General features: G+C 45.5%; 1 protein-coding gene across 3 annotated transcripts; it reads right to left on the bottom strand.

Annotated features, from left to right (window-relative positions):
* Positions 1-16296: 16296 nt before the first annotated feature.
* On the bottom strand, positions 16297-26405 carry LOC115136146 (solute carrier family 23 member 1-like). 3 transcript variants are annotated; one of them, XM_029671647.2, is made up of 14 exons: positions 26270-26405; positions 24764-25003; positions 23799-23956; positions 23550-23638; positions 23390-23457; positions 21814-21995; positions 20843-20963; positions 20082-20238; positions 19703-19850; positions 19458-19563; positions 18564-18693; positions 17679-17822; positions 17348-17443; positions 16297-17100 (listed from the first exon to the last, which is right to left on the bottom strand). In XM_029671647.2, exons 1-14 carry the CDS (start codon positions 26306-26308, stop codon positions 16826-16828), a joined length of 1953 nt encoding a protein of 650 aa, XP_029527507.2. In that variant the 5' UTR covers positions 26309-26405; the 3' UTR covers positions 16297-16825. The 3 variants fall into 3 exon arrangements, with proteins under 3 accessions (XP_029527507.2, XP_029527508.2, XP_064880011.1); XM_065023939.1 differs by having other exon boundaries at positions 16975-17170; XM_029671648.2 differs by lacking the exon at positions 26270-26405 and having other exon boundaries at positions 23799-23936; positions 24764-24890.
* Between the last annotated feature and the right edge of the window lie 833 nt (positions 26406-27238).

Here is a 27238-nt window from a genome sequence, read left to right on the forward strand (position 1 = left end):
CCTGTTGGTACCGTGGAGAAAATCTTGAATGGGGGGGGACGGGACGGGGGACGGGGGGGACGGGGGGGGGGACGGGGGGACGGGACAGCATTCAACTAAAATCAACTTCTGGTGGATATTCTATGTAACATCTATATTATAGATGTACATTATTACAGGATTTGAACTACGTGTTTTATATCCTGGGAATATCAGGGCAGGCCTATTTGAAATGACAGCATTAAGGCTATTGAGTTTGACTGATGCATGTTGGTGGTGCAGGTTGTATAGGCCTTCTGGACAAACTCCTAAAATGAATACTTACAAATAATAATCTATAGGCGATATTTTGTGAACTAGAGAAATGATTAAAACCATGTGTCAATTACAATCAGATCCAGCATGTAGAACAATGGCAATGACCACAGTGTGATCCTGATGCCATCTCTCTGTTTGACCAACAGGTGGCACATGAACTCAACTGCTAGATGTTTGCCATGGACATTTGTGTAAAGTACTTAATTAAGTAAAAATCATTTAAAGTACTACTTAAGTCGTTATTTTGGGGTATCTGTACTTTATTTTCCTATATATATTTTTGTATTTTTGTTTACTTCACTTACATTCCTGAAGAAAATAATATATTTTTTACTCCATACATTTTCCCTGACACCCAAAAGTACTTGTTACATTTTGAATGGCTAGCAGGACAGGAAAATGGTCCAATTCATACACTTATCAAGAGAACATCCCTGTTCATCCCTACTGCCTCTGATCTGGCAGACTCACTAAACAGAGAACATCCCTGTTCATCCCTACTGCCTCTGATCTGGCAGACTCACGAAAGAGAACATCCCTGGTCATCCCTACTGCCTCTGATCTGGAGGACTCACTAAACAGAGAACATCCCTGGGCATCCCTACTGCCTCTGATCTGGCAGACTCACTAAACAGAGAACATCCCTGGTCATCCCTACTGCCTCTGATCTGGTGGACTCAATAAAGAGAGAACATCCCTGGTCATCCCTACTGCCTCTGATCTGGTGGACTCAATAAACAGAGAACATCCCTGGTCATCCCTACTGCCTCTGATCTGGTGGACTCACTAAACACAAATGCTTTGTTTGTAAATGATGTCTGAGGTTGGAGTGTGCCACTGGCTCTCGTAAATAAAAAAACAAGAAAATGTTGCCGTCTGGTTTGCTTAATATAGGCAATTTGAAATGATTCTCTTAAGTATATTTTAGCAATTACATTTACTTTTGATACTTAAGTATATTTAAAACCAAATAATTTTAGACTTTTACTCAAGTAGTATTTTACTGGGTGACCTTTACTTGAGTCATTTTCTACTAAGGGCTCCCGAGTGGGGCAGCGGTCTAAGGCACTGCATCTCAGTGCAAGAGGTGTCACTACAGTCCCTGGTTCGAATCCAGGCTGTATCACATCCCACCGTGATTGGGAGTCCCGTGGGGCGGCGCACAATTGGCCCAGCATCGTCCGGGTTTGGCTGGGATAGGCCGTCATTGTAAATAAGAATTTGTTCATAACTGACTTGCCTAGTTAGATAAACAAATAAATAAATACTAAGGTATCTTTACTTTTACTCAAGTATGACAATTGGGTACTCTTTCCACCACTGGCCATGTATCCATTTTTGTCAGCCTGGAAGCATAGAGAATGATAGAGGACTCCAGTGTCCGAAAGGTCTTATTAGCATGTGCAGTGCCGTTGAGGGCTTCCACCATTTTAATGTAGTCCAACTTCATTGGCTGATCCTTCCTGGTGACCCTGTGGGAGTCATGTCCAACCGAGTCATCAGGAGGGATCAGTCATTTGTGAATAAGAAAATTGAATACTTTAAAATGGACTCCAATTATATTTTCAAAATCTCCCTGACCCAGTCTGTAATGCCTACATGTTTCAAGCAAATGACCATAGTCATTGTGCCCAAGAACGCCAAGGTAACCTGTTTAAATGAATATCGCCCCGTAGCATTCACATCTGTAGCCATGAAATGCTTTGAAAGGCTGGTCATGTTCTCACATCAACACCATCATCCCAGACACCCTGGACCCACTCCAATTTGCATACCGCCCCAACAGATGACGCAATCTCTATTGCACTCAGTGCCCGTTCCCACCTAGACAAAAGGAACACCTATGTAAGCATACTGGTCATCGACTACAGCTCAGCGTTCTACACCATAGTGCCCTTCATGTTCATCACTAACCTAAGGACCCTGGGACCGAACACCTCCCTCTGCAACTGGATCCTGGACTTCCTGAATGCCCGCGCCCAGGTGATGAGGGTAGGTAATAACACATTCGTCACTCTGAACATCAACACGGGGGCCCCTCAGGGGTGCATGCTCAGTCCCCTCCTGTACTCCCTGTTCACCCACGACTGCGTGGCCAAGCACGTCTCCAACACCATCATTAACTTTGCAGACTACACGACGGTGATAGGCCTGATCACAGATGACGATGAAGCAGCCTATAGGGAGGAAATCAGAGACCTGGCAATGTGGTGCCAGAGCAACAACCTCTCCCTCAACGTCAGCAAGACAAAGGAGGTGATCATGGACTACAGGAAACGGAGGGCCGAGCAGTCCACCACATTCATATCGACAGGGATGTAATGGAGGAGGACATCACTAAGGATCTGTCATGGTCCACACACACCAACGCAGTCGTGATGAGGGTACGACAAGGCCTCTTCCCTCTCAGGAGGCTGAAGAGATATGGCACGGGCCTTCAGATCCTCAAAAAGTTCTACAGCTGCACCATAGACAGCATCTTGACTGGCTGCTTCACTGCTTTGTATGGGAACTGCTCGGCATTCGACCGCAAGGGGCTACAGATGGTAGTGCGTAAGGCCCAGTTCATCATTGGGAACAAACTCCCTGCCATCCAGGACCTCTATACCAGAGGAAGGCCCTAAAAATGGCCGACTCCAGTCACCCAAGTCATAGACTGTTATCTCTGCTGCAGCACGGCAAGCGGTACTGATTCACCAAGTCTGGAACCAACTGGACACTGAACAGCTTCCACCCCCCCAAGCCATAAGATTGGTTATATGTGCATATCTACCTCAAATCAAATCAAATCCAAATCAAATGTATTTATATAGCCCTTCGTACATCAGCTGATATCTCAAAGTGCTGTACAGAAACCCAGCCTAAAACCCCAAACAGCAAGCAATGCAGGTGTAGAAGCACGAAGCACCTCAATTACCTCGTACCCCTGCACATCGACTCAGTACTGGTACCCAGTGTATGTAGTCAGGTTATCATTACTCAGTACTGGTACCCAGTGTATGTAGTCAGGTTATCATTACTCAGCACTGGTACCCAGTGTATGTAGTCAGGTTATCATTACTCAGTACTGGTACCCAGTGTATGTAGTCAGTTTATCATTACTCAGTACTGGTACCCAGTGTATGTAGTCAGGTTATCATTACTCAGTACTGGTACCCAGTGTATGTAGTCAGGTTATCATTACTCAGTACTGGTACCCAGTGTATGTAGTCAGGTTATCATTACTCAGTACTGGTACCCAGTGTATGTAGTCAGGTTATCATTACTCAGTACTGGTACCCAGTGTATGTAGTCAGGTTATCATTACTCAGTACTGGTACCCAGTGTATGTAGTCAGGTTATCATTACTCAGCACTGGTACTTTTATATTATGTCTCTATATTCTTTCTCTCTACTTTTAGGTCCCGTAAGTAAAGCATTTCACTGTTGTTTACGAACATAACGAAGAAAATTTGATTCGATTTTTTTATTTGATTTGAGTGGCTCTGCCCATGCTGTCACATACGCTATGTACCCATGCTGTCACATACGCTATGTGCCCATGCTGTCACATACACTATGTGCCCATGCTGTCACATACGCTATGTACCCATGCTGTCACATACGCTATGTACCCATGCTGTCACATACACTATGTGTCCATGCTGTCACATACGCTATGTACCCATACTGTCACATACGCTATGTACCCATACTGTCACATACGCTATGTACCCATGCTGTCACATACGCTATGTACCCATGCTGTCACATACGCTATGTACCCATACTGTCACATACGCTATGTACCCATACTGTCACATACGCTATGTACCCATGCTGTCACATACGCTATGTACCCATGCTGTCACATACGCTATGTACCCATACTGTCACATACGCTATGTACCCATGCTGTCACATACGCTATGTACCCATGCTGTCACATACGCTATGTACCCATGCTGTCACATACGCTATGTACCCATACTGTCACATACGCTATGTGCCCATGCTGTCACATACGCTATGTACCCATACTGTCACATACGCTATGTACCCATACTGTCACATACGCTATGTACCCATGCTGTCACATACGCTATGTGCCCATGCTGTCACATACGCTGCATATACTATAAGTTCCCAAGTTCCCCCTCATACCATCACGGTCACCTAATCATCCCCAGCTTACATTTGGCTCTTTCTTCCCCCTCCTCTCCCCTGTAACTATTCCCCAGGTCGTTGCTGTAAATTAGAACGTGTTCTCAGGCAACTTACCTGGTAAAATAACGGAGAAATAAAATAAATAATAATGGCACAGATACAAAGATGAGTCCTCTATCTATCTCTATAGCCTGGACATACTATACACTTGTTTCATGCATAGAGACACTTTCATGCTATTGCTGAGTGAATGGTCACGTGTGTGTTTGTATGTGTGTGTGGGTGGGTGTTTGTTTTCAATGATTGCACAGTTTAATTATGTCTACTGCCATATAAGCCTAAACATTTATGATCTGTAGGGTTTTATGTTTCTTGCACTTTCCATTTGCTCAGGTCAGCATAATTTGATGCAATTTGTTTCTCATTTTATTTGTTTAGAAGAGTCATAGAAAAGAGAGAAAGCATGCAATCTAATAAGGAGCGAAGAAGAGTAATCATATCCTGTGCATCACTACAGTGCCAGACCCCCAAAGTCACCTCAGACAGGGTAGACCCTTACCACAGGAAGGTTGGCGGCAACCCTTAATTGGGAAGAACGGCCTCATGGTAATTACTGGAGTGGAATAGGTGGAACGGTATCGATTACATCAAACGCATGGTTTCCATGGTTTCCATGGTTTCCATGGTTTCCAGGTGTTTGATGCCATTCCATTCGCTCCGTTCCAGACGTCATTATGAGCCGTCCTCCCCTCAGCAGCCTCCACTGAGCCTTACACAAACACACAGGTTAACACCGGAGTGTTCCAGTTGATCCTTGCTGATCTGCAGGGACCGGGGCTCTGCACACCACAGACATCTAGCAGAGTGAGTAGTTACCACACAAGCTTTACCAGTTAGCTCGTTACAACGCCACCTATTCCAATACCAACAAACTATTTGGCGCTGCCACGGTGGTAAATTTGACCGAATGTCTAATCCCTGTCTTCTTGGTATGGTCGGCATGGTGGTGAGGGAGGGGGGGGGGGGGGGGTTCTCAACTGCTGAATCATGATCCCACAACAGCACTGCTGCAACAATAGTCAATAAGACAAAACTTTCAAAATGGTGTGATCTTCATTCTAAAGTATAAACACTTATACAATAGCTATAAAAGTTCATGTATGTGTTAGGTGCCTACTATGTGCCCTTCTATATAAATGAACTATTACATAAACTAAATTGTAGGTTCCTCCTAGTAGTATATACAGTGTATCCCCATCATCAAATGACCATTCAACCATTCCATTTAGAGGAGTCATTTAGTGGCCACAGCCCTCTCTTCCCCAATGATAGCGCTATAGGGCTACAGAGGCTATATTTAGCCAGCCCTGTGACTGTGTGTAAACTGGCCATGCTATGTGGATTCCAGTGGTAGGCTCAGCTCCAGCGCAACCCAACCAGCACCTGCTACTTAGAGTTTACTGCCAGGCCGTCATCTCAGCTCCTGCTGGGCCAGGACCACATAGCCCCAGGGCTCAGGGCCCAGGGCCCAGGGCCAAACCTCAAGAGACGAGAAAAGAAGATCAGACAGTCATCCAGTCAACCATTTATCATCTCACAGAGACAGTCATCTGGAGACAGTCATCTGGAGACAGTCACCTGGAGACAGTCACCTGGAGACAGTCATCTGGAGACAGTCATCTGGAGACAGACACCTGGAGACAGTCATCTGGAGACAGTCATCTGGAGACAGTCACCTGGAGACAGTCATCTGGAGACAGTCATCTGGAGACAGTCACCTGGAGACAGTCATCTGGAGACAGTCATCTGGAGACAGTCATCTGGAGACAGTCACCTGGAGACAGTCATCTGGAGACAGTCACCTGGAGATAGTCATCTGGAGACAGTCATCTGGAGACAGTCATCTGGAGACAGTCATCTCCAGTCAACCATTTATCATCTCACAGAGACAGTCATCTGGAGACAGTCACCTGGAGACAGTCATCTGGAGACAGTCATCTCCAGTCAACCATTTATCATCTCACAGAGACAGTCATCTGGAGACAGTCACCTGGAGACAGTCATCTGGAGACAGTCATCTCCAGTCAACCATTTATCATCTCACAGAGACAGTCATCTGGAGACAGTCATCTGGAGACAGTCACCTGGAGACAGTCACCTGGAGACAGTCATCTGGAGACAGTCATCTGGAGACAGACACCTGGAGACAGTCACCTGGAGACAGTCATCTGGAGACAGTCACCTGGAGACAGTCACCTGGAGACAGTCACCTGGAGACAGTCATCTGGAGACAGTCACCTGGAGACAGTCACCTGGAGACAGTCATCTGGAGACAGTCATCTGGAGACAGTCATCTGGAGACAGTCACCTGGAGATAGTCATCTGAAGACAGTCACCTGGAGACAGTCATCTGGAGACAGTCACCTGGAGACAGTCATCTGGAGACAGTCACCTGGAGACAGTCACCTGGAGATAGTCATCTGGAGACAGTCACCTGGAGACAGTCATCTGGAGACAGTCACCTGGAGACAGTCATCTCCAGTCAACCATTTATCATCTCACAGAGACAGTCATCTGGAGACAGTCACCTGGAGACAGTCATCTGGAGACAGTCATCTCCAGTCAACCATTTATCATCTCACAGAGACAGTCATCTGGAGACAGTCACCTGGAGACAGTCATCTGGAGACAGTCATCTCCAGTCCACCATTTATTTTAGACGGTGAAGAGGAGAAGGTTGACGTAGTTAATTTGGTTTTGATGACTGTCTCCAGGTGACTGTCTCCAGATGACTGTCTCTGTGAGATGATAAATGGTTGATAAATGGGTGCCCAAGAAAGTCCAACAATTGAACCGCTCTCCTTGAAGTTCTTGATGATCTGATAAATGGTTGATTTAGGTGCAATCTTACTGGAGGCAATATCCTTGCCTGTGAAGCCCTTGTTGTGCAAAGCAATGATGACGGCACGTGTTTCCTTGCAGGTAACCATGATTGGCAGAGGAAGAGAGTGATCTCCAGCCTTGTCCTCGTCAACACTCACACCTGTGTTAACGAGAGAATCACTGATATAATGTCAGTTGGTCCTTTTGTGGCAGTGCTGAAATGTAGTGGAAATGTTTTTTGGGGGATTCAATTCGTTTACATGGCAAAGAGGGACTTTGCAATTAATGGCAATTCATCTGATCCCTCTTCATAACATTCTGGAGTATATGTAAATTGCCATCATACAAACTAAGGCAGTCTGAGTTCTGTTAACACTGCCTCCTGAGCCCCAACTTCTAGTCTGAGCTCTGTTAACTCCATCTCCTGAGCCCCAGCCTCTAGTCTGAGCTCTGTTAACTCCATCTCCTGAGCCCCAACCTCTAGTCTGAGCTCTGTTAACACTGCCTCCTGAGCCCCAACCTCTAGTCTGAGCTCTGTTAACACTGCCTCCTGAGCCCCAACCTCTAGTCTGAGCTCTGTTAACTCCATCTCCTGAGCCCCAGCCTATAGTCTGAGCTCTGTTAACACTGCCTCCTGAGCCCCAACCTCTAGTCTGAGCTCTGTTAACTCCATCTCCTGAGCCCCAGCCTCTAGTCTGAGCTCTGTTAACACTGCCTCCTGAGCCCCAACATCTAGTCTGTTCTGTGCTCTGTTAACATGGTCTCCTGAGCCCCAGCCTCTAGTCTGAGCTCTGTTAACACTGCCTCCTGAGCCCCAACCTCTAGTCTGAGCTCTGTTAACTCCATCTCCTGAGCCCCAGCCTCTAGTCTGAGCTCTGTTAACACTGCCTCCTGAGCCCCAACCTCTAGTCTATTCTGTGCTCTGTTAACATGGTCTCCTGAGCCCCAGCCTCTAGTCTGAGCTCTGTTAACACTGCCTCCTGAGCCCCAGCCTCTAGTCTGAGCTCTGTTAACACTGCCTCCTGAGCCCCAACCTCTAGTCTGAGCTCTGTTAACTCCATCTCCTGAGCCCCAGCCTCTAGTCTGAGCTCTGTTAACACTGCCTCCTGAGCCCCAACCTCTAGTCTGAGCTCTGTTAACTCCATCTCCTGAGCCCCAGCCTCTAGTCTGAGCTCTGTTAACACTGTCTCCTGAGCCCCAACCTCTAGTCTGAGCTCTGTTAACACTGCCTCCTGAGCCCCAGCCTCTAGTCTGAGCTCTGTTAACACTGCCTCCTGAGCCCCAACCTCTAGTCTGAGCTCTGTTAACTCCATCTCCTGAGCCCCAGCCTCTAGTCTGAGCTCTGTTAACACTGCCTCCTGAGCCCCAGCCTCTAGTCTGAGCTCTGTTAACACTGCCTCCTGAGCCCCAGCCTCTAGTCTGAGCTCTGTTAACACTGCCTCCTGAGCCCCAGCCTCTAGTCTGTTCTGTGCTCTGTTAACATGGTCTCCTGAGCCCCAGCCTCTAGTCTGAGCTCTGTTAACACTGCCTCCTGAGCCCCAGCCTATAGTCTGAGATCTGTTAACACTGCCTCCTGAGCCCCAACCTCTAGTCTGAGCTCTGTTAACTCCATCTCCTGAGCCCCAGCCTCTAGTCTGAGCTCTGTTAACACTGTCTCCTGAGCCCCAACCTCTAGTCTGAGCTCTGTTAACACTGCCTCCTGAGCCCCAACCTCTAGTCTATTCTGTGCTCTGTTAACATGGTCTCCTGAGCCCCAGCCTCTAGTCTGAGCTCTGTTAACACTGCCTCCTGAGCCCCAGCCTCTAGTCTGTGCCCACTAATACCACGTTCAGCTCAAATGACTGATGCTGCTCTACTGTTTGAGCCCTGTATTACCAACCTGACAGAGGAGGGGAAGAGTACAGATGGGTCAAGTAAAACATCAGATGAAACTTCTTAATCCAACAAAATCGTGGCACAGTGGCTGCTATCCTCACTGATACTGACACCAATGAGAGGTCCTTCTCCCCTCAACCCAGATGCACCTGTAACACTCTTTTGATCCAAGGTAAATCAATTCAACTTGGACAAGGGACGAGAACACATTGGCAGACAGCCAAACGAGGTTTCCACAACACAGAGAGGGTCCCAGTATTTGTGATACTGAAAGTAAACTCCTTAGCAGACACCCCTATGGAGGGTAACCCTAACCCTAACGCCATGGAGGGTGGTCAGGAGGAGCGGTGGGAGGAGTTGGACTGCACAGAGGCTAGCTACAGAGAGGAGCAGACGGAGCTGTCACTCAGAGACGGAAATAGAAAAGTGCCTGCAAGCTGCATCTCGACACTCGGTATCTGCAGTCAGGAATCCCAGCGTGTTGTTATTCAGAGTGTTCCCTCGCAACCGGGCAGCAACACCAATGACAGAGCCCTCCCGGATCCCAGAGCTTGCCAACGGACAGCCAGGAAGACGCCTGGAGATCCAGACCGCTCTCTCAGAAACCCTGTAGAAGCACCTGGTGGCTCCACAAAGCTCTACAACACAGGGGTGAGACATCCACCATGACCACCAAGTTCTATGAGGCTGACAGAGACCTGGCCTTCAGCAAATACTACTGCCCCCAGACAGACTACTTGGATGTCTACAGCTCCAGCTGTAGGTCCTCGACCCAAACGTCTACAGTCAGCGACTGGTCAGAAGATGATATCTCCCTCCAGCTGTCTTCGGTTAGGTCAGCTAACATCCAAAGCACAACAGCATGCTTAGAAACCAGCAGCTTCGAATGCATTGATGTGGCTATGGAAAACCAAGGGGAGGTGTACAGACGGGGGGCGAAAACCGTTCCCAAGAGGCAAATCCAACTCAAGAGACGGGACACGGCGGAATCACAAGACAGCGACAAAGGAGAGGTGACAGATGAAGGCCGATGTACACCCTGTACAGTCAGCCACCGCAGGGACGTGTTCATGCGTCAACACAGCACCCCGGCTGCCTTCCACCGGGAGTCCCATGGGATGGAGTCGGAGAACAGGACAACTCGGGCAGAGAGAAAGCAGAGGCTCCAGAAGTCTGTTTCCCTGGACGAGACCTCCACAAAAACCAAAATGGCCTCATGTATCATTAAGAGTGTCCTGTCAAAGAAGATGCAGTTGGAGCAGAATCTTCCAAACTCTGAAGTGAAAGAAGGAGCCTTCGCACCTGCAGAAGTCCAGAACAACGTTGAGGACTGTCACCAGAGCCCTCTGGCAGTCAAAGGGAACAACACCACTGATATGAGCTCTGTGGATTCACATAGACAAAGTAACTCGATCCAATATCATCAGGTTGCAAGTGCCAAAACACACAAAAAGCTGCTTTACAAACAGAACTCAATTCCTCTGGTGAGCAACTTTGGAGGGTCAGAGTTTCAGAGGACGTTCACTAAGAGGGCTGGAATATCCACCGCTCTAGAGAGTGAGGAGATCGAACGGCAAAACCCCAGGAATGGGGCTCTACCGTACGCTAACCGGAGCCCTGGGGACAGACTATCCTGTGACTCAGCAAGAGGCAAAAACAGGAGCACATGTTGTTCTGGTTCAAGTAGAACTGGAGGCGAACAGACTCTGGTGAAAAACACACCAGAGGAATGCAACAGAGGGGAGGGGGTCCATAAACAACAGAACCCCCTGCCTAAGGCACTACAGAGGACTGATATACCCTGGGGAAGTCAAGACAGTCAGCAGCCACTCATTCGTGAAGATTTATCAGGAAAGGTGATAGAGCCAGGTGACAGGGGAGATGTGCAGTTCCTGGGACCGTCTGGGAACATGGGGACACTTAAAGCCATGGCTCCAGTGCATGTTGTGAGGGATGTGAGGAGGCTGGTGAAAAATACCTACAACCTGTCTTTCACAAATGTAGGGGACACTGTTTCGGGACAAGAGGACAGACCCCTATCCTTCTATCAGCAGGTCAGCCACAGAGAGGCCTGTGGGGTCAGAGCAGCCAGGCCCGATGAAAAGCTGTTTGTGAAGAAAGTGTCCCCTCAGGCACCTCTGAAGGTTGTGGATACAACTTTGCTCTACACCGCCCCGATGGGATTTGTAACCAAAGCCACAGCTCTCCATGAATCACAAGACATCATTTCTAACACTGGATTTACAAATGTCACACCCCAAAGTCTTGTAAAACCTTTTGGGAGAAGAGGCAGCCAACCTCATATCAACCAATCTGATTCAACGTCAAAATACCCAAACGGAGCAGAGATGCCCCGTCAGACTTGGTCTTCAGTGGAGCTCCCTGGTAAGTGTAATCAGCGACAGTGTGAAAGGACAGGCACCACCAATGGAAAACAGAAATCACCACAAGCAGCAAATAGTTTTACTGCAGTTCCGACTTATTACTCATCAGCAGCATACCAGCCAGAACAGTATCAGTGTTCCAGTGTCAAGGATAACAACCAAATTCAGGGCCCACCTCCCAGATACCAGGCTCAAACTACACTCGCTTGCACACCATCCCCTACCTGTGTACAGCTGAACACCACTGGGACTCCAAATACGCTGAAGTCTTCTTTCTTTTATCCAGCCAACCCAATGAGCTTCCACACAATCCACACCCATGAAGGAAAGATGAGTTTCATACAGGCCCCTGTACTGATGCAGCCTTCACTTCAAAACCTGCCATTCCAACTGCTGAGCGAAGAAAAATACGCCCCCCGGCAGCCAGCAGGGAATGGAGAAATCAAAATGCCCTCCCCAGAAACACAACAACAGCAGTACCTGTGCAGCACACAGGGTTTCATGGCCCCATTCAGCACAGAATACAGGCGGAGCAGTGCAGGCCTGGTGTACCCTGAGATGGCTGGAGGTCAGGTTTACGGACAGGGACCCCGACACATGCTGATGGACCCGGAGACAGGGAGATGTTTCTACGTTGACGTTCCCCAACTTCCCCCTCAACCACAACGCAAGATGCTGTTTGATCCAGAGACCTGCCAGTACGTGGAAGTACTGCTGCCACAGCAGACGGTGCCTACTGCAGTCCTGCCGCCAGTGTATGCAATGCCCTGCCACTCACTGCAATTCCCAGCCATGTACACTCCACAGTGCTTCTCTGTTCAGGCTCATCCACAGGAGATGCCTCACACCGGGCCCTGAGACGTCTTACCGGTCAGTGACAGCAGAACACTATCACATGACTGCACACTGCACTATCCAGGGAGTATGGACTGTGTGGGTAAGCCACCCAAGGCTACCCAGTGATAGATCAGACAGTTTTAGCTACATACTGTCAGGTTGAGTAAATCTTGCGTATCAATCACAGTCATTAAAATCAGTGTCTCATCTCTGATTCGGAGACACCTGACAATACCGATTAAGATTAGAACTACCGGGACTTTACATCATCATATATCTGTGTGAGAGAACAGAGGGCTGCTAATATACAGTTCATTTTGTTATTATGGGGTATTGTGAAGAACCATAACTGTATATTAGCAGCCCTCTGTTCTCTCACACAGATATATGACTTTACATCATCATATATCTGTGTGAGAGAACAGAGGTCTGCTAATATACAGTTCTTCAGAAAGTATTCATGACTTATTCCACATTTGGTTGTGTTAGGCTGGATGAAAAATAATAATAATTATCAACCATGTACACACAATACCCCATAATAACAAAATGAAAACATATGCTAATTTATTGAAATCTCATTTACATAAGTATTTACACCCTTGAGTCAATACATGTTAGAATCACCTTTGGCAGTGATTACTGCTGTAAGTATGTCTGGGTAAGTCTCTAAGAGCTTTCCACACCTGGATTGTGCAACATTTGCCCATTATTCTTTTCAACATTCTTCAAACTCTGTCAAATTGGTTGTTGATCATTGCTAGACAACCATTTTCAGATCTTGCCATAGGTTTTCAAGTATATTTAAGTCAAAACTGCAACTCGGCCACTCAGGAACCAACTCCAGTGTAGATTTGGTCTTGTGTTTTAGGTTATTGTCCTGCTGAAAGGTGAATTCATCTCCCAGTGTCTGGTGGAAAACAGACTGAACCAGGTTTTCCTCTAGGAGTTTGCCTGTGCTTAGTGCCATTCAGTTTATTTTTTAACCTGAAAACTCCCCAGTCCTTAATGATTATAAGCACACCCATAACATGATGCTGCCACCAGTATGCTTGAAAATATGGAGCTTGCTACTCAGTAATGTATTGCATTGGATTTTCCCCAAACATAACACTTTGTATTCAGGACAAAAAGTGAATTGCTTTGCCACATTTTTTGCAGTTTTACTTTAGTGCCTTGTTGGAAACAGGAAGCATGTTTTGGAATATTTTTAATCTGTACAGGCTTCCTTCTTTTCACTCTGTCATTTAGGTTAGTATTGTGGAGTAACTACAATGTTGTACATCCATCCTCAGTTTTCTACTATCACAGCCATTAAACTGTCATTTAGGTTAGTATTGTGGAGTAACTACCATGTTGTTGATCCATACTCTGTTTTCTCCTATCACAGCCATTAAACTGTCATTTAGGTTAGTATTGTGGAGTAACTACCATGTTGTTGATCCATACTCTGTTTTCTCCTATCACAGCCATTAAACTCTGTAACTGTTTTAAAGTCACCATTGGCTTCATGGTGAAATCCCTGAGCGGTTTCCTTCCTGTCTGGCAACTGAGTTGGGAAGGAGGCCTGTATCTTTGTAGTGACTGAGTATATTGATACACCATCCCAAGAAATTCAATGTCATTTACCAATAGGTGCAGTTATTTGAGAGGCATTGGAAAACCTCCCTGGTCTTTGTGGTTGAATCTGTGTTTGAAATTCACTGCTCGACTGAGGGACCTTACAGATAATTGATGAGGTAGTCATTCAAAAATCATGTTACACGCAATTATTGCACACAGAGTCCATGCAACTTATTATGTAACTTGTTAAGCACATTTTTACTTGCTCAACTAATTTGCCATAACAAAGGGGTTGAATAGTTAATGACTCAAGACATTTCAGCATTTTTAAAATTTGAATTCTATTAATTTGTTTTAAAAAATCGAGAAACATAATTCCATTTTGATACTATGGGGTATTGTGTGTAGGCCAGTGGAAAAAAATCTACATTGAATACATTTTCAATTCAGGCTGTATCACAACAAAAGAAGTGGAATTAGTCAATGGGGTAAGAATACATTGTGAAAGCACTGTATGTGTTGTTTTGCATCCCTAAAATGCATACAGTGTGTTCACCCCTGGTTCCATGAACCCTCCTCCTCCCTTTCCTACTGACAATGTGTATTTGTGGGCAGATACCTGATGATCTTTTATTATTTTTCTAACGTAAACAAACCGTTTTCTTTGTTGTTGGTGGTAATGTTTTTCATGTCTAGTTGTGTAATATAGATAGAACAACACATTCTTAAAAAAACACAGATTATATTTTTCCAAATTTCAAAGGAGAAATGTAGAAATTCAATTTTTAGTGGTTGATATTTTTTACACCGAGTGAAATGTTTTCTAAAAATATTAACAAAGTTTGATAGGATCACATTTTCCCTATGACCTGCATAAGCTTTTGTTGTCTTTTCCATCTTACCATTGTTTACTTGAAGAGCGTGACCTGAACAAAGCGAGAAGGCAGCTGTCGTCAGATTACAGACTAATCGCCAGGGAGACTCCGATGGGCGCTATTGACAGAGACTCTGACAGACAACGGCTCAGAGTGTAATATGGAAGGGAAATTTAACTTCAAATTCTTTCATGATGTCACAGTGAAATCAATCACGAACCGTCATAAATATACGGATCCTGTGCTCCCTTGATAGATCAATAGCTCCCAGCCTCTTGGTTTGCGCCTTTTTAGAATCACTTCTAGAGGTCACACCCGTGTCACAGTCTTCCAATCTGTACAGTGTCATTTCATGGTTCAGTCTCTCAGTTAATAGCACAGTGTCGTTTCATGGTTCAGTCTCTCAGTTAATAGCACAGTGTCGTTTCATGGTTCAGTCTCTCGAATAATAGCACAGTGTCGTTTCATGGTTCAGTCTCTCAGATAATAGTAAAGTGTCGTTTCATGGTTCAGTCTCTCAGATAATAGCAAAGTGTAGTTTCATGGTTCAGTCTCTCTCAGTTAATAGCACAGTGTCGTTTCATGGTTCAGTCTCTCAGATAATAGCACAGTGTCGTTTCATAGTTCAGTCTCTCAGATAATAGTAAAGTGTCGTTTCATGGTTCAGTCTCTCAGATAATAGCAAAGTGTAGTTTCATGGTTCAGTCTCTCAGTTAATAGCACAGTGTCGTTTCATGGTTCAGTCTCTCAGTTAATAGCACAGTGTCGTTTCATGGTTCAGTCTCTCTCAGTTAATAGCACAGTGTTGTTTCATCGTTCAGTCTCTCTCAGTTAATAGCACAGTGTCGTTTCATGGTCCAGTCTCTCTCAGTTAATAGCACAGTGTCGTTTCATGGTTCAGTCTCTCAGATAATAGCACAGTGTCGTTTCATGGTTCAGTCTCTCTCAGTTAATAGCACAGTGTCGTTTCATGGTTCAGTCTCTCAGATAATAGCACAGTGTCGTTTCATGGTTCAGTCTCTCAGATAATAGCACAGTGTCGTTTCATGGTTCAGTCTCTCAGTTAATAGCACAGTGTCGTTTCATGGTTCAGTCTCTCAGATAATAGCACAGTGTCGTTTCATGGTTCAGTCTCTCAGATAATAGTAAAGTGTCGTTTCATGGTTCAGTCTCTCGAATAATAGCACAGTGTCGTTTCATGGTTCAGTCTCTCTCAGTTAATAGCACAGTGTCGTTTCATGGTTCAGTCTCTCAGTTAATATCACAGTACAATTACCATGTTAACTTGACATCGAAGCCTGTGGGTTTTTCTATCTTACGGCACTTTGTCAAATTGTAAATCAGTTGATAGACGTCTCTACTCTCATTTGTCTGTTTTAACATGTTATTGTAACACTTAATAATGTAAACAAACATTTGACAGTCAAAAATAGGAATGCTTTCCTTAATTATCCTTTAGTTTTATATCATATATGTTTTTGCATAAAACCTCACGTGTGTTTTGAGTTCAGATCATCAGAAGCGATACACTATCTTTACTTATAATTTTGTACACAATAAAGACTTACTAAATAAACACTGTTAATGTTGTCTCTGCTTCTTCAACACAGTCTACATGCAGTACAATAAGGTCAGTATGCATCTGAACACAGGACTCTTTTGTTCTTTAACGTAGAAACAGAATGTTATAAGGTGGTAGTGGTGAGTAGAAAAATGGGGACAGTAGACAAACCTCCCAAATCAATGTGGTGAGAAATGTGGTAAATAACATTACAGTTTCAAAAATGCAACATCGTTATACAACATCGGCATCATTTTTGCCCAGTCAGTGTTCATAGTCCCTGTTTCCCAATTGCAGACAGTGCATTTTTCAATTACAACTGTAAGTGTCCAAAAACAATAAACAGCTGTGAAAAATACAGCTCAGTATAAAATGATTTTAAAAGATGAATCACTGCAGGGTTACTATACTTTAGTGAAGGCCAAGGTAATTGTTGTGTCCATGCGTAAACTCTCATTCCTCTCTCTTAATTCATCCTCCATGTTTTCCTGCATGCTGTCCTTCCGTCTGCATCTCGTGAAGCCTCGGAAACTGGGGCAGATGGGTAGATAGCGCAGGAAGCTGACTTTCCTAACGCAGCTCATTCCAATAGGGAAGTCATAAGTACGCATGTTCACTGAGCTTCCCCCCATGCTCTCATCTGCCTTCCAGTCCAGCAGCCCTCTCTCCCTCTTGGTGCCTGTTGAAACCGTACACACACACACATAAACACACACACACATAAACACACACAATGCCACAGAAACAAACTTTGGTTGTTACAGGCAACGGTTGCGCAAAAATGGAAAGATTGATGTGTCCCATAGTGCTATTGTGGTGTCACATAAACAAACACAACTGACGATCTCTTTGATCAGTGTGTGACAAGGTGACTGGGAGCTCCTGTTAATGAGATGAGGTTTCACATTCTCACATAGCAGGCATACCTGGGATGGTGTTATCCAGTGTAAACGCCAGGAAGCCTCCGACAAACATCTCTGTGGTCAGGAGCACTGTGAGGATTTGATCCGCCTCTGCAACTCCTGAGGAGGGCAATAAAATATCTATTACCAAATTCATTATCCTAATCATTATTCATAACATCAACATAATAATCCATACTAAAACTTCATTACATCCACAATATAATCCATACTAAAGCTTGATAACAGTCTAACTGTACACACTGTAAACACTTCTAAAGCCACTCCTACACTTCCTCTTAAGATGGAGATGTCTTTTTCACATAAGTAAAAACCTTTTCAATGTGCAGCTCACCTGTTTGGATGCAGCCGGGATGCATGTCTAGGTAATTGGGCAACATTAGGCCAAAGAACATGGAGAAGCCGAGGACGAAGAGATTCCTAGAGGAGTTGAGGTCTACACTCTGCAGGTTGGACAAGCCCACAGCCGTGATCATACCTGCAGGGCATAGACACCAACAACAGAGGACTGGATCAGGTTATGACTGTCTTATTGTTACCTGGGTTTCTAGCTTGAGACATACAGTATTTCCTCATCCCTTCTCAAATAGAGGTGAGCTTTCTCTGATCATACTGCCCCCTGGTGGGGTAGAGAGAGACATACAATACCACAGTATGCCATCACAGCAGCAAGACTTGTGACCTGTTGCCACAAAAAAAAGGGCTACTAGTGAAGAACTACCACCATTGTAAATACAATATTTATTTTCTCTTTTGTACTTTTACCATTTGCACATCGTAACAACACTGTATATTTACATAATATGACATTTGAAATGTCTTTATTCTTTTGGAACTTCTGTGAGTGTAATATTTACACTTAATTTCTATTGTATATTTTACTTTTGTTTATTATCTACTTCACTTGCTTTGGCAATGTTAACACATGTTTCCCATGCCAATAAAGCCCCGCGAATTGAATTGAATTGAGAGATGACGCTGTATGTGAGTTACATTTACATTACATTTAAGTCATTTAGCAGACGCTCTTATCCAGAGCGACTTACAGATTGGTGCGTTCACCTTATGACATCCAGTGGAACAGCCACTTTACAATAGTGCATCTAAATCTTTTAAGGGGGGTGAGAAGGATTACTTTATCCTATCCTAGGTATTCCTTAAAGAGGTGGGGTTTCAGGTGTCTCCGGAAGGTGTCTCTGTTAGAAGGTCAGTGACTCACCGAACAAGGTGCAGAACATGCCACCTAGAATGGGGTCAGGCAGCGATGCAAAGAGGGCAGTGAATTTCCCCACAGTTCCTAACAGGAACATTATGGCTGCACCATATTGCACGACCCTCCTGCTTCCCACCTGTGTGTAGAGAGAGAGACGTTGTACAACGTGACTCCATGTGAACTGTGCAACCTCTGCTATCAGTTCATTGTTTAAATATAATGATTAACATAACAGTTCATGTATAGATGAGCAGACCTTTAGCTAATAATCATGTGGCTATAATAACAAATCAAATCAAATTTATTTACATAGCCCTTCGTACATCAGCTGATATCTCAAAGTGCTGTACAGAAACCCAGCCTAAAACCCCAAAACAGCAAGCAATGCAGGTGTAGAAGCACGGTGGCTAGGAAAAACTCCCTAGAAAGGCCAGAACCTAGGAAGAAACCTAGAGAGGAACCAGGCTATGTGGGGTGGCCAATCGATTTGCATTGTGACAAAGCACTTGCACTGGAGATCATGCCAATAAGCCTTCATCTGTTTCAAAAAGATAATTTTGCCGATTCCAACTCGAACTAGACAGCTTGAGATTACATATGTACATTCATGTGTTTTTCATTACATAGATTAAAGACAACATGTCTGAGAACAACCTGGGGAGGGGTCGACGGGGCCATATTTAGACAACGTACAACTTATGTCAAATTTACATCAAAAAGTTGAAACGTTTAGTATGTTAGCTAACCCTTTTTCCTAACCGTAACCTAATTCTCCTAACCAGCTACGTTAATTCTCCTAACATGCTGCGTAAGTTCTTCCAAACCTGCTACAAAAAGTCAATTTTGTCATAAGCTGTATCCCATCTAGTCAAAACTAGTTGAGGGGCTAAGCTTCCTTACCTTAGTGATTCCCAGAACTCCAATGTTGGGACTGGAGGAGGTGGAGCCATTTCCTGTACCCAGCAGTCCTGCTATAATACAGCACACCCCCTCTGTGAAGATACCCCTGGTGCGGGAAAGACATGACACACACATACGTCAACACAGGGCACTGATGCTTGACAATAAGAAGACATTTAAGAACACAGGTCCCTGTCAGGTCCATGTTAGAAGTCTAACTCCCAGTGTAGAAGACTGATGCTCACCTGTTGATGGCATGGACAGGTGGAGGAGGTGCCCCTGAGAGGCGGGCACAGGCGTAATAGTCCCCGATAGACTCTACGATGCCAGCTAGTGTGGCGCTGAACATGCCCAGCACCCCAGCGATGGTCACCGTGGGCAACCCCCACTGACCTATCAGAGACACACAAACACCACACGTCTGAATCCTCCTCCTATGCAGCAAGATGAAAGGCAATGCAAATAGATGACAACTCGGATCGTTTCCCCATTTAAAATGATATACAAGGACATTCTAAAGTGAATGATCAGTGTCATCCGCTTTCTTCACTTGACCCTTGATCTCGCTCGTGTGTCCAAACTGCCCCCGTGTGTGAGACAGTGGAGGTAATGCTGGTCTCTTACAGGGGTAGGGGACCCGGAACCAGGGGGAGAGGGTCATGATGTCACCACGGGCGTCTGTGCGTGCCTTCTGTCCGTACTGGCTGGGGTCACTGGGCAGCACATCGGTCCGAGTCAGGATGTAACATAGCAACCACACCAACATGATGGCCATGATGATCTGAACACAGAACGAACAGGGGAACAACATAACATGTCATATAACGGAATCATAGGGATTCCGAGACTCCAAGATTCCAAGTTATAATTTTGGATGTGCCTTGTCTGTGCCATATTTGTATTTTATTTTACAGCCATTTCCATCAGAAAGCTAATTCTTGGCATTAACATAACGGTGACTTGATCCCTGTGGTCTGTGTCTGTCTATCCCAGTGAGTCATTTCTATAGCCTGACAGTGTCCCCACCACATGTCTGGCAGCACTCACTAAGGCAGTAGCATAGAGGGCACTGCAGTAAAATGTGCCTCAGACTCTCTTATAACCGCTCAAGATTTGTATGACATGATGTGCCGTGAATGATTAGCCTGATGTGTGTTAACAATAGGTCATACCCCACATGAGAACATCTTATTAGTATAGCTTTCTGACATCCCTGTGAGACAGGTGTGTGGTGTGTTGGTTCTAACCGGGAACATCTTATTAGTATAGCTTTCTGACATCCCTGTGAGACAGGTGTGTGGTGTGTTGGTTCTAACCGGGAACATCTTATTAGTATAGCTTTCTGACATCCCTGTGAGACAGGTGTGTAGTGTGTTGGTTCTAACCGGGAACATCTTAAAGATCTGAACCCTGGCAGTGCTGAAGCCTTTCTTTCTGTTGTAGGAGGGGAGAGGGAAGGACCAGTTCCTCAGATACTGAGCGAACAGCACGATGAGGAAGATGGACCTGGGGAGAGGCAGTGATACTGTTACATCATAACCCAATAAAAGACATAAAACAGGGACAAAGTAATTACGTTAATAGTAAGATATTAGATTACAAATTGTCCTCGACGTAAGACGATAAAGAGTCTCAAGCCCAAAACAAGGTAAACCATTTAAACAAAAGAAGTGAGGAAGAGCGGTAAGAACAACATAACACACACAATAATACAACTCAGGACAACATAGATGGATCTCAAGTGTCAAATCATGAGAGGAGAGGATCAGATGGAGAGAGAATCCTGGGAGGATCAGGAGGAGAGAGAAACCTGGGAGGATCAGATGGAGAGAGAAACCTGGGAGGATCAGATGGAGAGAGGAGAGAGAAACCTGGGAGGATCAGGAGGAGAGAGAAACCTGGGAGGATCAGATGGAGAGAGGAGAGAGAAACCTGGGAGGATCAGATGGAGAGAGAAACCTGGGAGGATCAGATGGAGAGAGAAACCTGGGAGGATCAGATGGAGAGAGGAGAGAGAAACCTGGGAGGATCAGATGGAGAGAGAATCCTGGGAGGATCAGGAGGAGAGAGAAACCTGGGAGGATCAGATGGAGAGAGGAGAGAGAAACCTGGGAGGATCAGATGGAGAGAGAAACCTGGGAGGATCAGATGGAGAGAGAAACCTGGGAGGATCAGATGGAGAGAGGAGAGAGAAACCTGGGAGGATCAGATGGAGAGAGAAACCTGGGAGGATCAGATGGAGAGAGAAACCTGGGAGGATCAGATGGAGAGAGAAACCTGGGAGGATCAGATGGAGAGAGAAACCTGGGAGGAGGATACAGTACAGAGAAGAAGCGAGGATGGATTGTGTTCTTACAGTGCTGAGAGGCCCCAGTGAGAACCGGCTCTGTCCCCAGCGGTCTGGAATACAGACAGGCCGATGAGGGACACGGTGGGGGTGACGGTCAGGGGCCCGATGTAGTCCAGCAGGAGACCAGGGAGACCCACCAGCCCGATGACCACCTCCACCACACTGGACGCTATGATGGCACCCTGGATCTACGGGGGGAGACAGACCGACTGTTATTATCATTAGCTACAGTGGGGCAAAAAAGTATTTAGTCAGCCACCAATTGTGCAAGTTCTCCCACTTAAAAAAATGAGAGAGGCCTGTAATTTCCATTATAGGTACACTTCAACTATGACAGACAAAATGAGGAAAAAAATCCAGAAAATCACATTGTAGGATTTTTAATGAATTTATCTGGAAATTATGGTTGAAAATAAGTATTTGGTCAATAACAAAAGTTTATCTCAATACTTTGTTATATACCCTTTGTTGGCAATGACAGAGGTCAAACGTTTTCTGTAAGTCTTCACAAGGTTTTCACACACTGTTGCTGGTATTTTGGCCCATTCCTCCATGCAGATCTCCTCTAGAGCAGTGATGTTTTGGGGCTGTTGCTGGGCAACACGGACTTTCAACTCCCTCCAAAGATTTTCTATGGGATTGAGATCTGGAGACTGGCTAGGCCACTCCAGGACCTTGAAATGCTTCTTACGAAGCCACTCCTTCGTTGCCCGGGTGGTGTGTTTGGGATCATTGTCATGCTGAAAGACCCAGCCACATTTCATCTTCAATGCCCTTGCTGATGGTAGGCTTTGTTACTTTGGTCCCAGCTCTCTGCAGGTCATTCACTAGGTCCCCCTGTGTGGTTCTGGGATTTTTGCTCACCGTTCTTGTGATCATTTTGACCCCACGGGGTGAGATATGCGTGGAACCCCAGACCGAGGGAGATTATCAGTGGTCTTGTATGTCTTCCATTTCCTAATAATTGCTCCCACAGTTGATTTCTTCAAACCAAGCTGCTTACCTGTTGCAGATTCAGTCTTCCCAGCCTGGTGCAGGTCTACAATTTTGTTTCTGGTCTCCTTTGACAGCTCTTTGGTCTTGGCCATAGTGGAGTTTGGAGTGTGACTGTTTGAGGTTGTGGACAGGTGTCAAGTTCAAACAGGTGCCATTAACGAGTGGAGGACAGAGGAGCCTCTTAAAGAAGAAGTTGCAGGTCTGTGAGAGACAGAAATCTTGCTTGTTTGTAGGTGACCAAATACTTATTTTCTACCATAATTTGCAAATAAATTCATAAAAAATCCTACAATGTGATTTTCAGGATTTTTTTCTCATTTTGTCTGTCATAGTTGAAGTGTACCTATGATGAAAATTACAGGCCTCTCTCATCTTTTAAGTGGGAGAACTTGCACAATTGGTGGCTGACTAAATACTTTTTTCCCCACTGTATGTCTAGGACCACCATTTGACCTAACCCACACAAACCCTGGCTCCTAGTTATGTCTACATGATGTCTCTGATAATGTCAATCAAAGTGAGAGATGCTACAGTTCAGAAAGATGGACCCCAAGATGGAGGCCCAGTAACAAGAGGCAGGAAGTACCTCTCTTATCCTTGGGTGCCAGATGTGTGAGGTGTTCAGAGGAAGACTCCAGTTCCCATAAATCTCCTCTGATGAAAGACAGACACAATAGCACATTAGTGAGGTTCTGTCTTTGATTGGGCCATATTCTTCTGACATAGGATGGGACTGAGTGGTGCACCTTTAGGGGGACATTTCCATCTATCCAGCCCTAAGATGGCTTGGGCAGGGATGAGGAAGGCAAAAGCACTGGCCTGAAAAAGAGGTAACCTAAACATAGAAGATAAAATATGTTACACAATGCATTCCAAAGCATTAGAATACACGCACATACAGTGGGGCAAAAAAGTATTTAGTTCAAGTTCTCCCACTTAAAAAGATGAGAGAGGCCTGTAATTTAAGACACGCACATACATACACACACACGTACCTGATTCCAAATGTGGTCTGTATGATTGTGGTGATTCCCACGCAGGTGAAGATGGTTCCCACCAGCTGACTGACCGTGTACTGGTCTTGTCCCACACACATGGCCTCCGCCAGCAGGAAGGGCACAGCGATGGTCCCGCTGAAACACGTTAGGTAGTGCTGTGATTAAAGACACAGTGTTAATCACCATGGAGAGAGAGAGAGGAGGGGCGGGGGGAGTAGGAGAGAGAGGGGGGCAGAGGGAGGGGAGAGAGAGTAGGAGAGAGAGAGAGAGAGAGAGGAGGGGCGGGGCGAGGGGGGGTAGGAGAGAGAGGGGGGCAGAGGGAGGGGGAGAGAGAGTAGGAGAGAGAGGGGGGACGAGGTAGGGGAGAGATACATTTGGGGGAAGGAGCGCACAAAAGAGAAGAAGAAACCATTACTGATAGAAAGGTGGAGTGAGAAAACCATTCATGAAAACTAAGTGTGTGAGAGAGAGAGAGAGAGAGAGATAGTGTGTGAGTGAGTGTGTGTCAGAGAGTGTGTGAGTGTGTGTATGTGTGAGAGAGAGTGTGTCAGAGAGGGTGTGAGGGAGTGTGTGTGAGAGAGTGTGTGTGTGTGTAAGAGAATGTGAGAGAGTGTGTGAGTGTGTGTGAGAGAGTGTGTGTGTGAGAGAGTGTGTGAGAGAGTGTGTGTGTGTGAGAGAGAGTGTGTCAGAGTGGGTGTGAGAGAGTGTGTGTGTGTGAGAGAGTGTGTGTGTGTGTGTCAGAGAGTGTGTGAGTGTGTGTGAGAGAGTGTGTCAGAGAGTGTGTGATAGAGTGTGAGAGTGTGTGTGAGAGAGAGTGTGTGTCAGAGTGGGTGTGAGAGAGTGTGTGTGTGAGAGAGACTGTGTCAGAGAGTGTGTGAGAGAGTGTGTGTGAGAGAGAGTGTGTGAGAGAATGTGTGAGTGTGTGTGTGAGAGTGTTTGTGAGAGTGTGTGTATTTGTGTACCTGGAGGCCCAGTAGAATGCAGAGGTACCACGGGGGGACATCCTCTATGGTGTAGATCATGTCAGAGCCTGGCTGCTGCTTCCCCTCCTCAGAACCCTGCTCCTGTCTCCCCCCCTCAGAACGCTGCTCCTGTCTCCCCTCCTCAGCACCCTGCTCCTGTCTCCCCCCCTCAGCACCCTGCTCCTGTATCCCCTCCTCAGAACCCTGCTGCTCCTCTGTCTGAGTCTGGACATCACAACTCTGAAAGAGAAGACAGAGACATTCACAACTCTGAAAGAGAAGACAGAGACATTCACAACTCTGAAAGAGAAGACAGAGACATTCACAGCTCTGAAAGAGAAGACAGAGACATTCACAACTCTGAAAGGGAAGACAGAGACATTCACAACTCTGAAAGAGAAGACAGAACCATTCACACATCCAAAGTAACATTGGTTAACTTGTTAAAGTCACATGATGTTCAAAAACGGGGAATATTCGATGACCTCTCAGACATCATGTAAAATACCTTATATGGGCACAAGATTGTCACCTACGTGATTTGTCACTGTCCCATACTTTTTATTTATTTAACGAGGCAAGTCCGTTATTAAGAACACATTTTTATTTACAATGACGGACCACGGCCGGTTGTGATACAGCCTGGAATCTAACCAGGGTCTGTAGTGACGCCTCTAGCACTGAGATGCAGTGCCTTAGACCGCTGCGCCACTCGGGAGCCCACCATATGGCCTTGCCATCTCCAACAAGGCCAACCGTCAGGCACATGACCAACTGGGTATTACATCTACTTTAATTGACCTACTCTATGAATGATCGACATGGGCCTGGATTACGTTATAACCCAGTAGAATGTCACCGTCACCATGGCCAGTTGTCATGGTTCTTGGTGTTGACTGTTTTGAAAGATGATGCAAGAGGAACTCTTACATGACTAACTCATCAAAGTAGACTGGAGGGACACAGATTTTCCTTCCTAAATCACAGGAATCTAGGTTAATAGCCTCTTGGTGTTTCAATACATTCCTACTGTGAACAAAACATATCACCTTTACATCTTTGTCAGAGAAACAATGTTAGAACTGTCTTCTAAAATGCAGTTGTCTCCACTTTTGCTATGAGGTATTGTGTCTTCAAACAATGACCATAAATATCCTGCAAAAAGCATCTGATATCAATCCAGAACCATCCTCCACAAGTTGTTATTCAGTTAGACATCATGGCAGTAAATCCCCTAATCTGAGCATGGTAAACACCTTGGTCATTTCACCCCAAAGGTAAACAGAAATACTTTGAAAACATCCAATGATGCAATATACTAAGTGTAAAGCTAAATTATTCAAGTTAACAGAAATAAAGCTCACTAAGGACCTACACACCAGACATTAACTAAACCATAACCCATCATTTTACCAGGCCAGACAACGTACAATTACAATTTAAACATTCACAACAAAACTAAACTCATCAATGAAATATTGAAATGATAGTAAATTATGAGTTTACCTTGAGGTCTGGCCGTGTTTCTGTTTGTTTCTTCTTCATCTGGACTCTCAGTTGTTTGTGATGGATCCTTAGTTTCCGTTTGGGTGCTGCCCTCTCTCAACTAGCCAACACACGTGTGACCTCAGCCCTATACAGGAGTATAGGGCCCTTTTATGGGGGTTGAGGGGACCAGATCAGCCAGGTTAATAATCTGCCCCTGAGATGGACTTTACCCACTCGTGCTGTTTTAAGAGGCAGAGACTGTACAACGACAGGAAAAAGATCAAAAGGTCAAGAAGACACTTCTTGGAATTAGAGATAGTGAGCAAGAATCAGATTAGCCATCAGAAAGAACTAAACTGAGCAACAAAAAGAAACGTCCTCTTCACCGTCAACGGCGTTTATTTTCAGCAAACTTAACATGTGTACATTTTTGTATGAACATAACAAGATTCAACAGCTGAGACATAAACTAAACAAGTTCCACAGACATGTGACTAACAGAAATGGAATAATGTGTCCCTGAACAATGGGGGGGGGGGTGTCAAAAGCAACAGTCAGTATCTGGTGTGGCCACCAGCTGCATTAAGTACTGCACTGCATCTCCTCCTCATGGACTGCACCAGATGTGCCAGTTCTTGCTGTGAGATGTTACCCCACTCTTCAACCAAGGCACCTGCAAGTTCCCAGACATTTCTGGGGGGAATGGGCCCAAGCCCTCACCCTCCGGTCCAACAGGTCCCAGACGTGCTCAATGGGATTGAGATCTGGGATCTTTGCTGGCCATGGCAGAACACTGACATTCCTGTCTTGCAGGAAATCATGCACAGAACGAGCAGTATGGCTGGTGGCATTGTCATGCTGGAGGGTCATGTCAGGATGAGCCTGCAGGAAGGGTACCACATGAGGGAGGAGGATGTCTTCCCTGAAAGGCAAAGCGTTGAAATTGCCCGCAATGACAACATGCTCAGTCCGATGATGCTGTGACAC

This window comes from Oncorhynchus nerka, linkage group LG10 (genome assembly GCF_034236695.1).
Source record: "Oncorhynchus nerka isolate Pitt River linkage group LG10, Oner_Uvic_2.0, whole genome shotgun sequence".
Lineage (NCBI taxonomy): Eukaryota > Metazoa > Chordata > Actinopteri > Salmoniformes > Salmonidae > Oncorhynchus > Oncorhynchus nerka.

Excerpts from the sequence above, each read along its gene's own strand:
- LOC115136146 (XM_029671647.2), bottom strand. The coding sequence starts at position 26,308 with ATGAAGAAGAAACAAACAGAAACACGGCCAGACCTCAAG. Across the intron at positions 23,957-24,763 it reads GCATTCTACTGGGCCTCCAG|CACTACCTAACGTGTTTCAG; the intron begins GTACACAAATAC and ends CTTTAATCACAG. Across the intron at positions 19,851-20,081 it reads GTTCCGGGTCCCCTACCCCT|GTCAGTGGGGGTTGCCCACG; the intron begins GTAAGAGACCAG and ends TGTCTCTGATAG.